General features: G+C 35.7%; 2 protein-coding genes across 3 annotated transcripts; both read left to right on the forward strand.

Moving 5' to 3' along the window:
* The first annotated feature begins 321 nt into the window (after positions 1–321).
* On the forward strand, positions 322–3,771 carry LOC133880310 (putative disease resistance protein RGA3). Its single transcript, XM_062319252.1, has one exon. The coding sequence runs from the start codon at positions 424–426 to the stop codon at positions 3,760–3,762; it is 3,339 nt and encodes a 1,112-aa protein (XP_062175236.1). The 5' UTR covers positions 322–423; the 3' UTR covers positions 3,763–3,771.
* Positions 3,772–8,996: 5,225 nt separating this feature from the next.
* On the forward strand, positions 8,997–14,455 carry LOC133880133 (pheophytinase, chloroplastic). 2 transcript variants are annotated; one of them, XM_062319016.1, is made up of 6 exons: positions 8,997–9,180; positions 10,169–10,995; positions 12,696–12,922; positions 13,283–13,474; positions 13,583–13,739; positions 14,076–14,455. In XM_062319016.1, exons 2-6 carry the CDS (start codon positions 10,243–10,245, stop codon positions 14,313–14,315), a joined length of 1,569 nt encoding a protein of 522 aa, XP_062175000.1. In that variant the 5' UTR covers positions 8,997–9,180; positions 10,169–10,242; the 3' UTR covers positions 14,316–14,455. The 2 variants fall into 2 exon arrangements, with proteins under 2 accessions (XP_062175000.1, XP_062174999.1); XM_062319015.1 differs by having other exon boundaries at positions 10,228–10,995.
* Positions 14,456–15,480: the final 1,025 nt, after the last annotated feature.

Genomic DNA, 15,480 nt, shown 5'->3' on the forward strand with positions numbered 1-15,480 from the left:
AGTTTGGTTGCAGCAGTGAGTATAGTTGTCATAATATTTGGCAGCATACAGCAATACCTAAAACTATCATGATACAGCAAATTGCTGTTATGGCAGCCTACAAGACCCATGGTTTGTAACTTTTACTCTATTTCTCAATGTTTTGGAAGGAATGACAATTTTAATCTGATTAGGTAGTTTGGGGCATGTTACAAGTAGCATTGTTTAAATAGTATGTTATATTGTCCTATACTCCAATTGTAATGCTGAACTGTAACCACAAGGTCTTTATTTTCCTACAAAAAAAAAAAAAGGGAGAGAAGTCTTTGCAGTTGACTCCAGAGAGACATTGGTGCTTTCTGGGATCCTTTCGCTGTGCTTTGTTCCACGTTTCTTGAGAATCACTTTTGGTGTGCTTTCTTCCTCATTTCTAAAGAAACTGCAATGGCAGAGGCAGTTCTTTCTGCTCTTGTTCAGGTGATATTTGAAAATTTGTCTTCTCAGATTTTTGAAGAGTATGGTATGTTACATGGAACTAAGAAGGAGATGAGAAAGCTTCAGAGTGTGTTGTCAACAATCCAAGCCGTCCTTGACGATGCAGAAGATCGGCAAGTACTGGATAAGGCAGTGAAGGATTGGTTGATAAAGCTCAAAGACATTGCTTATGATGCAGATGACTTGTTGGATGAGTACATATCAGAAGCTTCACAACGCAAACTGGAGTTCCATGATCATGTGGATATCCAAGGTTGCATGACCAATGAGGTACGCTTCTTCTGTTCTCAATCAAATCTGATTCTATCTAGTTATAGAGTGAAGAAAGCGTTGGAGAACATAGTGGATAGATTAAATACAATAGCAGATGAGAGGTTCAAATTTCATTTGAAAGATAAGTTTCTTGATTATAGCACCCAATCATCTGGAAGACTACAATCAGATTCTTTCTTATTTGAATCGGAAGTTTTTGGGAGAGATGAAGAGAAAGAGAAAATCATGAAGTTTCTAATGAATCCAACTGATAAAGGGGATGTTTCAGTCCTTCCCCTAGTTGGTATGGGCGGGCTAGGAAAAACAACACTTGCAAAATTGGTCTACAATGACAAGAGGGTGGAGAAGCATTTTGAGCAAAGAATTTGGGTTTGTGTTTCTGAAGAGTTTGATGTAAAGAGGCTTATGAGAGCAATTGTAGAATCAGTGACGGGGAATAGATGTGATCTTCTAGAAATGGAGACGATTCACCGTCGCATTCAAGAATCGATAATGGGGAAGAGGTTCTTACTGGTTTTAGATGATGTGTGGAATGATGATCATGAAAAATGGGAAGGATTGAAGAACTCAGTGAGGCATGGTTCTGAAGGGAGCAAAATCTTAGTAACAACTCGCAGTGAAAAGGTTGCATTGGTAATGGGCACTACCAACCCTTACCATTTGGAGGGTCTTTCAGATGATGATTGCTGGTCATTGTTTGAGCAAAGAGCATTCAAGTGTGGAAAACCAGAAGAGGGTTCAAGTATGTTGGCAATTGGAAAGGAAATAGCAAAGAACTGCAGGGGCGTACCTTTGGCAGCAAAAGCTCTAGGAAGCTTAATGGGCTTGAAAAGGCGAAGAAGTGAGTGGTTGCTTGTTAAAGACAATGAGATATGGAGTCTTATTGAGGAAGAAAATGGCATTTTGCCTGTATTACGACTAAGTTATGACAATCTACCATCACATCTCAAACAATGTTTTGCTTACTGCTCCCTATTTCCTAAAGGCTTCAGGATAAAGAAGGAGGAGTTAATCCATTTATGGATGGCAGAAGGATTTATTCAATCATCTCAAAGAAAGCCACAAGAAGAAGTTGGGAATGAATACTTCAATGAATTATTTTGGAGGTCATTCTTTCAAAATGCAACAAAAGACAGGAATGGTGACATGGTGGACTGCGAAATGCACGATCTTCTTCACGATCTTGCAAAATCTGTTGCGGGTACTAGTTGCTTGATGCTGGAGGGTGGCAGGAAAGTAATTATCCCTACAGGCACACGCCATTTATCTATCATTTGCAATGAGACTGAAAATCTGAAGGGCGTTAGTGATTCAAAGCTACGCTCTTTCCTCCTGTTATTTGCACGACGAAAGATTGCAAGAGTATCTGGTAATTTGATCTTGAGTATCAAATCCTTGCGTGCTTTAGACATAAGCAGTACTGGAATTAAGAAGCTGTCAAAATCAATTGGTGCATTGAAACATTTAAGGTACCTTAACCTATCAAATACTCTTATCAAAAAGTTGCCTAGCTCTATCTGCAGTCTGTTCAATTTGCAAACGCTCATACTCCTGCACTGCAGCAGTTTGGAGATACTACCAGAAAATTTAAGAAAGTTGGTTAACCTGAGGCATCTGAATATATATGGTTGTGGGTTATTAACCGAATTGCCAAATGGAATTGGAGAACTTGGCTCACTCAAAACATTGCCACTATTTATAGTTGGTAAGCAAACAGGATGTGGCATTTCACAGTTGCAGAGCCTAGACCTTCATGGAGAATTAAAGATTAAGAACCTTGAGAATGTGAGGAATGAAAGATGTGCCAGGGATGCAAACCTGAAGGAGAAGAGACACATCCAGTCATTGGAACTACTGTGGGAGAATATTGATGAGGTAAATGCAAGAGAAAATGTTGAGTGTGTTACTGAAGGGCTTCAACCAAATTTTGAGTTAAAGAAGTTACTCATTGAGAACTACGTGGGTTCGAAATTCCCGAGTTGGTTGATGAGTTCTTCTCTCACAAATCTTGTAGAACTCTCGTTAGTCAAATGTCAAAGGTGTGCTCAACTTCCTCCACTGGGAAAGCTACCTGCTCTTGAAGTTCTCAGAATTGATGGAATGGATGCAACTATGTACTTCTCCAATGACTCCAGTGGAGCTAGCAGGGTTGCTGATTTTGTGTCATTGAAACGGCTCTCACTCAAAGATATGCCTAATTTATTGGGATGGTCATCCATGGAAGGAAGAGATCTACTTCCTTGCCTGAAAGAATTGATAGTTGAGTTTTGCCCAAAATTGACCAACTTGCCATATCTTCCATCTATTGAATCTTTAGAGCTGAACGATTGCAGCAATGAAATATTGGCAACAGTGACAAAGATGTCCTCCCTTTCAAATGCCCTTTTCAGTGGATTTCTGGACCTGATCTATTTGCCACAAGGGTTGGTCAGAAACAAAAAACATCTATTGTCTTTAGAAATCAAGGACTGCCCGAAGCTCAGGTCTTTTTCTGGTGAGCTTGATAGTCTCTCTGCCCTTCAATCATTCAGGATCAGTAATTGCCCTGAGCTTGAATCCTTGTCAGAGCTGGGAAGCCTCAAATCTCTCAAGTCCTTATCCATAGACAGATGCCACAATCTAGGTTCTTTTGCAGAAGAAGGAATGGGAAGATTAACTTCTCTTCAACATTTTTCACTCTCAAACTGTGAAAATATAACAGCCTTTCCACATGCCATGCAGCATCTTGTATGCCTCCAAACACTACAGATCTGGAGTTGCCCCAAATTAAGTACTTTGCCTGAGTCGCTGGGAAACCTTGCTGCACTCAAAGAACTGGAGCTTTGGTATTGTGAAAATCTACTTTGTCTACCAGAATCAATGCAACGCCTCACTTCTCTTCAATTTTTGTCAGTTTGGAGCTGTCCTCACTTGGAGATACAGTGTGAGAAGGATCAAGGCAAAGATTGGCACAAGATAAAACACATTCCATTTATCAAGATCAATGGCCCTTACATTCAAGCGATAGATGGTTAGTGTCTTCAAAGACCTTAGAGAAAATAATTCATTTTTGTTTTGTATTTCATAACATTTAAGATAAGTTTATTATGAAGCATGCATACATTAATTCTTTTTCTTTTTCTTTTTTACTTCATTGTTAACATCCGGAACTCCACAATATGCCTGAGAAGTCAGAAATGCAATTCTAAATTATGGGAGCACAAGCATCAGAGTTGTATGACATTACCACTGAAAATAAAGAACTAAAAATGGAAATATGAGGGGACTTCTATTACCACTGAAAACGCTGATCAACACAACCACACTCCCTAAGCAACTTTTCTATACAATGTAGAACTCGTTCGGGTTGTATAGGCGGTAGCGGCAGTTTAGCGGTTATTACCTCTAATTGCACCACCTTAGGCGGTTAGCAGTTTCGAGTAATTACTGGTTAGCCGTTATTTATACCCAATCCAATTATTTTTAATCAGTTTAAACTTTTGAAATAAGTAGTGATTTGACATATGAAATTTGTACCTTGACTTTATAATTTACTTTACTTTTTTAATATATACATTTGTTTCCGACTCCTTCCCCCGGAGGTGGGTGCAATGGTGGAATGTGGATCCAAACTGGAAGACCTGTTTGGACGCATTAGAAAACTCTCCTTTAAACTAAATAAATTTTGGCTAGGGTGGTTCGGCCACCCAAAAAGTGAAAAAAAAAAAAAAAAAAAAATACATTTCAAAATTGAAATATTGAAATTTGAAAATATACGTAATAATTTGAAGAAGGCTAGGACAACAAATTACTTGTGAGAAACAAAATGGACTTATTTTCTAAGGAGTCCTCGTGCCAGAGAAAAGAGAGGATAAGAAATATAGTTGAAATTTGAAAACGTGGGGATCAGCATTGATATTTGGGAATACAATTTTTTTATTTTTTTATTTTTTTTAAAATAATTTGGGAATACATTTTGGGTCGTCAATGTGGTACTGGTTGGTACTTGATAATTAGTTTTTTTGGACTTTTGGTAAACATATTAAGTAAAAGTTTTTTTTTGGCTAACGTTCTAATAAAGGGATATGTTACTTAGTACTTTCTTTTTATTTATTTATTTATTTATTTTTTTGACGTGGTATTATTAATCCATTTAATGTTTCATTTGTTTTGGTATATAATGGTTTTCGTCGTAAAATATTTTTAAGGAAGTAATTTTTCAGAAAAATATTTTCCATCGAAATTATTTTTCGGTCTTTGGCGCGTACGAAAAATTACAAATATTTTTTATATTTTAATTTAATCATATTAATTTTAAAAAAATTAAATTTTATTCAAAAAATAAAAAATGTTAATATAAAATAATATAAAAATATTTTTTTATATTTGGCACATACAAATTCCAGCAAAGTGGCCGAAATCTGGCCATTTGTGCCGGATTCCGGCGATCTTTGTCGGAATCCGGCACAAAATGGCCGGATCTCGGCCAGTTGACCGGAAGCCGGCCGTCCTAGCCAGATTCTGGCTAGCTGGCCGGGATCTTGGTGTTCTGGGAGGATCCCAGCTGGAGATTCGGCTAGAACCGCTCCGGCCAGATTTCGGCCAATCTGGCCGAAATCTGGCACAGTACCCCCGGAATCCGGCGACAGTTGTCGGATTCCAGCATAATTTGTTAGATTCCGGCACCGATCGGTAAAGGAATTCGACGATAGTCAATTGCTTGAACGTAAAGGTCGATTGTGTTGTTTAAAAGATAATCAATTGCGCCTACCGTCTACGGAAAATGATTTACTCTTTTAAAAAGCGTAAATAATTTTCCGAAATTTATTAAGCATTTTTTGTCAAACGAAAATCATTTTTCGGTTGACCATAATTTTCACCCCTACCAAACACCGCAAAATACCGAAATTATTTTTCAAAAATCATTTTACGCCCGAAACAAACAGAGCATAAGTAAATCTTAATTAAAAAAATAATAGTAATGAATTGACAATGTCACATTAGAAAAGGACAAGAGAATATAAAGTAGCATTCCTCTCTAATAAATTTGGGTGAATAATTAATAAAGAGATATGATATTTAATATTCTCTTGTCATTCTCTTATTACTCTTGTATTGTAAATCTTAATAAAAAAGAAAAAAAAAAAATCAATTGTAAACTGATGTTACATCAGTGGAGAAAAACAAGAGAATACAAATTAAGTAGCATTTATCTCTAATAAATTTGGGTGAGTATTCTTCATGTTTGGCTACTTATTTTAGCAAAATATTTGCTGAGCTGCTACGTGTACCAAACGTTAATTGTTCTTATTTGGCAATAGCTTTGGTTTACACTTTTTTATTTTTAAAACTAAAAGATTCCACTTTTTTTTTTTAAAAAAAAATCATTAACAAACAATTCAAAATACAAAATATTTTTCAAACCGAAATACCACCCACTATTTTTTTATTTTTTTTATTTTTTTTCTATACAAGAAAAACATATTATGATTAGTTGCAATTTGTTGCCTGAATTGCAATCTGTCCAACCGTTGCACGAGAGACTCAATGGAGTTTATTTGTCTAAGCAGATTCTCAATGTGCTCGAGCATATGAGCCCCCATTGAATCCCTCTCTCAATTATCTTTTCAAATTAACTATTATTTAATTAGACAGATAATTGCAGAGATCCCGCTAAATAAAAGACCATTTCAGTAAAATAGAAATGGAAACACAGGAGCAAGGCCTTTCACACACACGGCCGTCAAATAGGCCAAGGCCACGGACCCATCCCCGTCGGTTGAAAGGGCAGTCTGAACTGAAACGGACGTTAAAAGCAATAGCAGTCACGTGTTAAACAATCCCAAGCTTTGATAGCTGTGTTTGCGTACATGGGTTTCACTTCCCTGCAAACTGAAAATTTTGGTTTCCATTAAATCTGCCAGGTGGTAACACAGACACATGCCACGTCGATGTGATGGTAGTTTTTGCTAGGACTCTTTTAAAGAGAAAAGAAAATCTTGCCGTTGGATTATTGTTTGAGATTGAGATGGCACCGGTTGCAGCAAACATGGGTTATTCTCGTGGCAGAGAACCGTGCACCCCCATTGCGTGAGGGAATCTTGAGGAGCCAATCACACTTTGATTTAGGTGGCACTAGATTTTTTTTTTTTAATTTTTTTTTTTGGTCAAAGAAGAATAAAATCAAACAATTCTCTAGAATTTGATTATTATTATTATTATTATTATTATTTTAAAGCTTATTTCGCTTATCCATTTTTCTTATAAATAAAGTCATCTTAATACAAATAAACCCAATTTAATAAGATCAAAATGTAGTTCTTTAGGGCACTTTCTAATGGTGGATGCATACTTCTAAAGTTGAATCACTTCAAAATTCATGTGTTTTTCTTTATATATTTTATACTTTATTTTTATTTTAACTATATATATATATATATATATATATATATATATATATATATATATGGTTCAAACAACCGAATAGAAATATATCAGTCTATATATTTTAACAATGTGTTTCAAATTGTGCCTATCACTCTTTCTTAACGAACAACATGCTTTTTTGAAGGAAATTCCTCTGTGTGTTTTGGGTGTTGTGACTGTTGAGTACTGTACTTAATTGGTTTATATATATGAGATGCTTGACTGTTTAAAAAAAAAACTTACAAATTCTTAATTGTGTCGTTTAGATTTAGTGTAAATGAGAAATAAGTTCAAATTGGATAATATATAAGTGAAATTGTCATAGTTAACTTTGAATTCTTTGAAAGAGCTAAGAAAAATTAGGGATGGGCAAATTATCCACCTACCGTCTACCGAACCGAACCGCCATCGACCGCCTACCAACTAATTTCGGTTCGGTAGTCGGTATAAAATTTTATTTCGAAAGCCGGTTCGGTAACCGAACTAAATTAAACCGCCTTTTAATCGGTAACTGAACCGAACCACATTTTATTCCGACCGATTAACCGAACCGATATAAAACGAAACGACGTCGTTTTAATAAGAACGAAACGTTTGATCTCTCTTCTTCTTCTTTCTTTCTTCTTCTTTTTTTTTTTTTTTTTTTTTTTTTTTTTTCCTTTAAAAAAATCAAAACGACGTCGTTTAATTACCCATGTTAATCAAAATGTTAACCGACTTAACCGACCGCCTATTAATCGCTTAACGACTTAACCGAAATAATTCGCCGACTGCATTTCGACAAAAGTCGGTTAACCGACTTAACCACCTACCGAATCGATACCCACCCCTAAAGAAAATACAAAGTTTAATATGATTAGAGAACTTTATGGATGAAATGAGTCATCTATTGGAATTCCTTGAATTATTATTATTATTTTTCCTCTTAGGTTCGTAGCACTAAGCTTTTCCCTTTCCAAATTGATGGGAATGGAATGAAGTAACAAACAAAGAGAAAATTAAAAATAGGACGAAGTTTTTATTTAAATTATGTTGGATGAATTTTTTTTCTTCAATTTAGGCTATTAAATTGACATGTATTTTTAGAGCATATAATTTTTCCGTGTATTTTTTTTATGTTAGTTTAATAAAATAAATTTGTAACAATCCAAAAGAAAACATCAGATACATCTACGCTATTATTCTAAAAGGACTAATCAAATTACAATTATTATAGCTTATTAGGTCGACTTATAAAAATTCAATCTCACCTAACAAGAAACGAGCGTGACTTAGCATCCATGAAAACTTTTATAATTTATCCACTCAATTTGAGTAATTTATCCTTCTAATGTGGGACAAACCGTATAGAGTGTCATAATCTCCCTTATGTCATGAAAATTAAAAAGCCTCAACGCCACATAGTATTAGGAGGATGTTCTAATACCTTTTGTAACACTCTATCAACCCCCCCCCCCAACGCCACATAGTATTAGGAGGATGTTCTAATACCTTTTGTAACACTCTATCAACCCCCCCCAACGCCACATAGTACCCCCCCCCCCCCCCCCCCCCCCCCCCCCCCCACCCCCCCGGCCGATTGGATTGAGGAATTTTTTCAAATTCAATTTGGAGAAAAAATTTGTACTTCATATAAGCAAAGTGAAAAAAAAAGCCATTAATAGCATGAGAAATTATGGACGATTGCCATTTCTAAAAGAAAAGAAAAAAAAAAAAAAGGAGAAAATGTCGAATACCTAAAAGACAAACTATCATTAATAATGCAGAGTACAAGCAGTTCATCACAAGGTACAAGCACTTCGCAGCAAGTCTGGGTTTTTTGATAATTTACATTCACTAGAAGAATTTCAGATTCATTTAAAAATATTTCCATCTCTTTTTCATGGCTTTAAAAGGAAGTAGAAGCTTTCAAGCAACCGAATATCTTTTCCTCACTCTCTAGATCTTGTCGGAATCTCCTATATACTTGGAAAGCTCAAAAAATTCCAGAGTATCAGACTCTAATGCCACTTGTCCCCGCAAATTAAGGTAAAAATAGTAGAATCTTTTATAGTATAATATGCTTTTCGTTTCTTGATGATGGGTCTGTTTGATTTGTTATTAGGATTTAGTATTTGTAATTTTAATGCAAAGTTGATTTTAAAATATGCTCAACATCATCTGGGTCTGTTTGATTTGTTGATAAGAGTTGGTAATTATGATTCTAATGCAAAGTTGGTTGTAATATGTGCATAAGGTCTTCTGGGTCTGTTTGATTTGCTAATAAGAGTTAGTAATTGTAATTTTGATGCAAAATTGAATTTAATGTATTCAATAAGCTCTTCATGGGTAATTGAATTTCAGGTTGGGTAGACAAATTTGCAAGATAGGATTCATATTTGATTTAATTTGCTTTTCTTGAGTTGCTTCTTGCCGAACCATTTGCTTAAACAAAGCTTCGGTTGGGTGTTCAAAGCTCGCTGGCTTTAGTAAATTTTATCTATGGTAAAGTTTATTTGTAGTTATTGTAAATTTTATGTAAGAATAGTTTTCTAAATCAGTTTGTAAGCTGTAGTTTCGTTTAATTTAATATCAGAACTACGCAGAATAGTTCTCCATGATGTATGTTTATACCAGTTTCTTTCAAAGCTTTTAAGCTTTGTTTGGTTTTTTAGCCAAAAAAAAAAAGTTGGATTATAAAGGATATATAAATTTCAGCATAATATTTTTCATTGAGAAATGCTACACAAACTCCAAAGTTTACAATTCCAAGTGCTTATTCTTTGATGTGGCAGTGAAAATTACTATTGGATTCAAAATTCAATTGTGATTTATCCAAATCTAATAGTGATTTTCAATACCACGTCAGGCAGTAAACACTTGGAAGTTTGTGTAGCATTTATCTTTTTCATTACTTTGGACATGCCATATAATTTTTTTCTTTTGGCCTTGTACTAGTTGGATTTCACCAATTTGGAAACTGATACTAAAAGAATTTCAAATTACACATTTGATTTCTTCACTCTTTTTTCTGCAGCCGAACAGAAGGTAAAGTAAGATTGTTGCTAAATCATTTGCTTTGGCTGGCCATTACAGGCACAGTTTCTGGCTATGGAAATTCTGTCATACAATTGTGCACCATGCTCTCATGTTGTAAAATTAAGATTGGAATTGGTTCTGAAAAGCTCTAATTTGCGTCAATCAAGGCCCACCTTTAGAAAACATAAATTTTGGTGCACTAAAATTGACTCCAGAGATGGGTCTTTGAGATTTTACAATTTAGATCAGTCCATCTTAAAGAAACGCAGCCACCAGGGCAGGTTTAGATCATTAAATATCCTTGAAGGCTTCAAAAATGTTGATTCAAAGGTCTTCAGTGGAGGCTATAATGGTTATGTGATTGGTGGGGAAGAGGATGCAAGTGGTATGTCAAAAACGGGGGAGTCAGCAACTAAGGTTGTAATTCCTGAACTGCCAGATGAATCTAATGGTGAAGTTGGTGCTCCAGTTAGTAGCTGTTTTTGGGAATGGAAGCCCAAATTCAATGTACATTATGAGAAAGCAGGGTGTGAAAATGTGAATTCCCCGCCGGTGCTCTTCCTTCCTGGTTTTGGTGTTGGTTCTTTTCATTATGAGAAACAACTGAAGGATTTAGGGCGTGATTGTAGAGTTTGGGCAATTGATTTTCTTGGACAAGGCATGTCATTGCCACTAGAAGATCCTACTCCCCGTTCTAGTGAAGGAGATACATCAGTGAGGAAAGATTACGCATGGGGATTTGGAGATGAAACTGAACCATGGGCAAGTGATCTTGTTTACTCTATTGATTTATGGCGAGATCAAGTTCAATATTTCATAGAGCAGGTAACCACTAGTGCTGCAATATTCCTGTATTTCTATTCTGCAGCGGTATTGCATAACAATTATTTTTGACACACTCCTTTTAATTAAATACTTATATCTATTGTGACTGCTTATGCAATTAAGTTGGCTTGTATTATGTGGTGCAACCTCTTGAAGGGATTCCTCCTTATGTGTTTCCTTGCTCTAAGTTTCCTTTCTGTCACTATGCTTCTTGATTTGTACCAAAGTAAGCACTAAACAAAGTTTATTTGGAGATGCAATTAAGTTGGTTTGACTTTGATGCATGTTTCCAATATATGTGGCCTAAATAACACCTTCAATTCATGATAGATTTTATATAATACTAAATTTTGTTGGTTTAGTACATCATGGTTCGTTCCATTGTATATTTTCAGGAGTATAATGTGTCATTTCAAACTTTGGAGTGGCTGTAAATCTATCTTAAAGCTGTGCTTAGTTTGGTCTGCATTTTAAATTTGTGGATCTCAACTCCTCATTTCAAGTTACTGAGATGCCAATTCCTTTTGTGCACATTGGTCTAGCTATATTTTACTTTTCCACTTTTATCAAGGAAGTTTGCACTGCATTTAAAATCACGCACCTCACACATTGATATCCCTCTTGGGCACAATAAGAGCATGGATTAGAACAATGTTATTCTTTCTTCCTCATTGTGTACTGATATTTTTGTAAAAAAATTAAGGTAGTAGACAATCTTGCAGCACACAATTTTGATCTGAAGGGATGAGAATATTTTTTTGAAAAACGACATCCCTTTTGTGTAATTTGATGTTATCTTAAGATAATCAAGAGAATGGATTTTTAACCTTTTATGAACTACTTGTTAAAACTTTTTAAAAAGTTACATCTAAGCCAACTGGCCAAGTGTTTCTCCCATGGAAGTACTATTAATCTATACAACATCTGCTGTCTGTACCACTGATACAAGCATTATAGGCACTTGCCAACAACTTTACCACCACTACTATTTCCAGCACACCACTTATCACTACCACTTGAACCATACAGCTGATGGTTCTACAACTAACACCATTACATCTACTGCCACCAGTAGTGCTATATCCTTCTAGACCACTGTCATGGCACTATCACCGCATCTGCTGTACTGTTTCTCTACTAAGACTGCAACAATTGCAATCAACTACAGTAACTGTGACTGCTGTTGCCATTGCCATTGCGCTCGTTGACACTGAAATCCCTCCAATGTCTCTACCGCTACCACCACTGTCAGTGTGTTAGTCATAAATGCCACGGTTCTACTTCCATCACTTCAATGGGCACCAATGTCACTGTCATTTTTGTAAATTCTGAGAAAGGATTCATTACTTTGCCAGAAAACTTGAATTGACATTTTCTTAAGATGATGTTTTACCCTGAAATAGTAAAGACAATTCATTTTCACATAACGTACGGATTTGGCATGGTTAATAGTATTTTCTAGAAACAACAAATTATATTTGTGATACCCATTCATGTAGCAAACTAGAATCTTTGAGCTCTCCCTTTTTTATCCAGTTCTAGTGTTAGGTAGCGTGAGAATTCCATGTTGGTAAATGGGAAGTCAGTTGCAAACTTTGATTTTTTGTCCATATACTTATGCAATAGTAAGTTTAGTTTCAGATTAACAACCTCAAGTTAATGTATAAACAAAGAGATTAAATCAATCATTTTTGTTTCAGGTCATTGGTGAACCAGTCTATATTGTTGGGAACTCACTAGGGGGATTCGTGGCTCTATATTTTGCAGCACGCAACCCTCATTTGGTGAAAGGTGTTACATTGCTTAATGCAACCCCTTTCTGGGGATTTCTACCCAACCCCATAAGATCTCCTAAACTAGCAAAAGTATTTCCATGGGCTGGAACATTTCCTCTGCCTTCCAGTGTGAGAAAGCTCACAAAATTCATGTAAGTTTAAGTGGTCTTTAGATCAATCGGTGTCCATTTTTGTTTATATGTTCCTGTATTGCCTAGTCAGGTTGTAAAATATTATCACATCTCAGACCGATGGGCATCACATTTAAGATCATGTAAACATTCATCCAAGTGGATCCTATTATATACAATCTTCATAAAAGTTGAAGTTAAGGCTTGGAATGTGGAAATTTAGAATTTATATGTTTAAATCATTTTGAGATTGAACTGTAAGGACATTCTAAACATGTTTAGATCCTTCAGTTTTGAGAAGAAAAGCTACTTCAAATACTCTTCTACATATTCAATGTCTATTGAGTAAAAGTTACTTCAAATTTTATCATCTGATTTCAGTTGGCAGAAAATAAGTGATCCTAGAAGTATCGCACAGGTACTCAAGCAAGTTTATGCAGACCATTCAACGAAGGTTGACGAAGTCTTTTCTCGTATACTTGAGACAACACAGCATCCAGCTGCCGCTGCATCATTTGCCTCTATTATGTTTGCTCCTCAGGGACAATTATCTTTTAGGGATGCTTTATCTAGGTGAATAGTGCTTAAGTCCAAACTGCCACAAATATTTCTTGTGCCTTATTTCCTTTTTTTTTTTTTTTTGGTTCAAATTATGGATTTGCAGTTCATTTTTACTTGTAGATGTCAAATGAACAATGTACCAATCTGCCTTATGTATGGCAAAGAAGATCCCTGGGTGAATCCTATTTGGGGCCTTCAGGTGAAACGCCAGGTACCGGAAGCTCCGTATTATGAGATCAGCCCGGCTGGTCACTGCCCTCATGATGAAGTTCCTGAGGTATGTAGCTTATTACTAATTAATTAAGGAGTGTCTTTCCTTTCAGCAGATAAGGGAATAGGACCTTTTCAACTAGTTTGCATTACTTTTTCTGCCATAAAAGGGAAAATACTTTCAGCTTGACCGACGTCTGTATGTGTGAGTAAAAGCGAGGGTCTAAATTTTGTACTTCATATAGAATGAAAATTGATTAAATTGACAATCAGCTTGTATTGAGAAGGTTTCAATTGGGCTTAATTTCCTGCGAATGCCATAATTTGTTTTTTATTTTTGTTAACTTTATGTCATTTTCTTTTTTATTAGGTGTTTAGACTAGTAACTGTGCTTATTATACAGGTTGTGAATTATTTATTACGTGGGTGGATCAAAAACCTAGAGACGCAGGGCTCGGTTGCATTACCTCTGCTTGATGATGGAGAAAGTATCCAGTACAGTATTGCCAGGGACTTGGAATTTGTGAGAGATGGATCAAGCAAATCAGTGAGGGTGCATTTTTTTGGATCCAGGTTCTCACTTTGGAACATGATAAGATCTTTAATCAAATCACGCTTTGGTAATTCAGATATCAAATCTTGATACGGGTACCAATGTTGCCTTTGTCCAAAGCATAGTAATTCTGAAAATGTACCATATTTGTCATATATTGTTGTATGAAAGGAATCACTCAATTTATCATTCATATTATTTAGAATCAAATACTTACTTTCTGTCTAAAACTTCTTTCCTCAAAGCCTGGAGATGGCTACTTTTGTCACGGGTAAAAAAAAAAAAAAAAAACCAGTAATGTAACAAAATATAATGCAACCAAAGAGAAATATTTCTGCAGCAGTTGCATGACATATTTCTGCAGCTTGTATCCGGTTGAAGTCTATATCTCTCTCCTTGTTCCTGACCTGAATGCTTAAGTCCATGAAATGTTTCATTATATAAGCATAAGTATATGTTTCCTGTTTTGAAGAGATCTCGATGATTTGATATAAGCATATGTTTCCTGTTTGCTAGCCAAAAAGGCCATGACACTTCAGAAAAGACAGGCTTATCAACCAGAAGAAAACAAGCAGTACTTCCCAAAGCATTCTTCATTGTTGAGAAGTGGCCAACCACTCCAATCATTCCTTTGTGGTGGCTAACCACCTCCGCAAAGGGTAACATGGTGGTTGGTCCTCAAAGGGGTTTCCTGACCACCTCAAGAGGTGGCATGGCCACTCCTTAGTTACTTTTCCTTTTATTTTTTTTATGTATACTTGGTTACATTCATACTGTCCATTAAAAGAAGGAAAGAAAGAAAGGAGAAGAAGAAGAAGAAGAAGAAGAAAACCAATTGAAACTCTGTAGACAAAGGGTAGCCTATAAATTGGCATTGTTTGGTAGTTTAGGGAGGAGACATTGACACAATTAGTAGTTTGAGAGGCATATTGATGATGGTATGGAAGTTTAAAGGTATATTTATACTTTTCCCTAAAAAGAAACAAGAAAACCAATTGAAATTCAGTTTCCTTGTAGACAAGGGTAACCTATATGTTGGCATTAGTAGGGAGCAAAGAAAAAGATGGAGCTTTTTGCTTATGAGAGAAGCCCATAGGTTCTTTGAAGTTGTAAATTTGGTGAGAATATTCTGTCGAAAATAAATTATAATGATTGTTATAACTATAAGAACTAAAGAATTTCCTTGGATTCTTGCATCACAGTTTTGCAAAATAGCATCCATTTTTGTTCTGGTTTCAAAACTGGCTTGAAAGAA

Source organism: Alnus glutinosa, chromosome 10 (assembly GCF_958979055.1).
Source record: "Alnus glutinosa chromosome 10, dhAlnGlut1.1, whole genome shotgun sequence".
In the NCBI taxonomy this organism is placed as follows: domain Eukaryota; kingdom Viridiplantae; phylum Streptophyta; class Magnoliopsida; order Fagales; family Betulaceae; genus Alnus; species Alnus glutinosa.

What these genes read in the sequence shown, in the direction of transcription:
- LOC133880310 (XM_062319252.1), top strand. Translation starts at nt 424, where the DNA reads ATGGCAGAGGCAGTTCTTTCTGCTCTTGTTCAGGTGATATTTGAAAAT.
- LOC133880133 (XM_062319016.1), top strand. Translation starts at nt 10,243, where the DNA reads ATGGAAATTCTGTCATACAATTGTGCACCATGCTCTCATGTTGTAAAA. An exon ending in AGAAAGCTCACAAAATTCAT is followed by an intron (nt 12,923 to 13,282) that starts GTAAGTTTAAGT and finishes ATCTGATTTCAG; the next exon opens with TTGGCAGAAAATAAGTGATC. An exon ending in CTCATGATGAAGTTCCTGAG is followed by an intron (nt 13,740 to 14,075) that starts GTATGTAGCTTA and finishes CTTATTATACAG; the next exon opens with GTTGTGAATTATTTATTACG.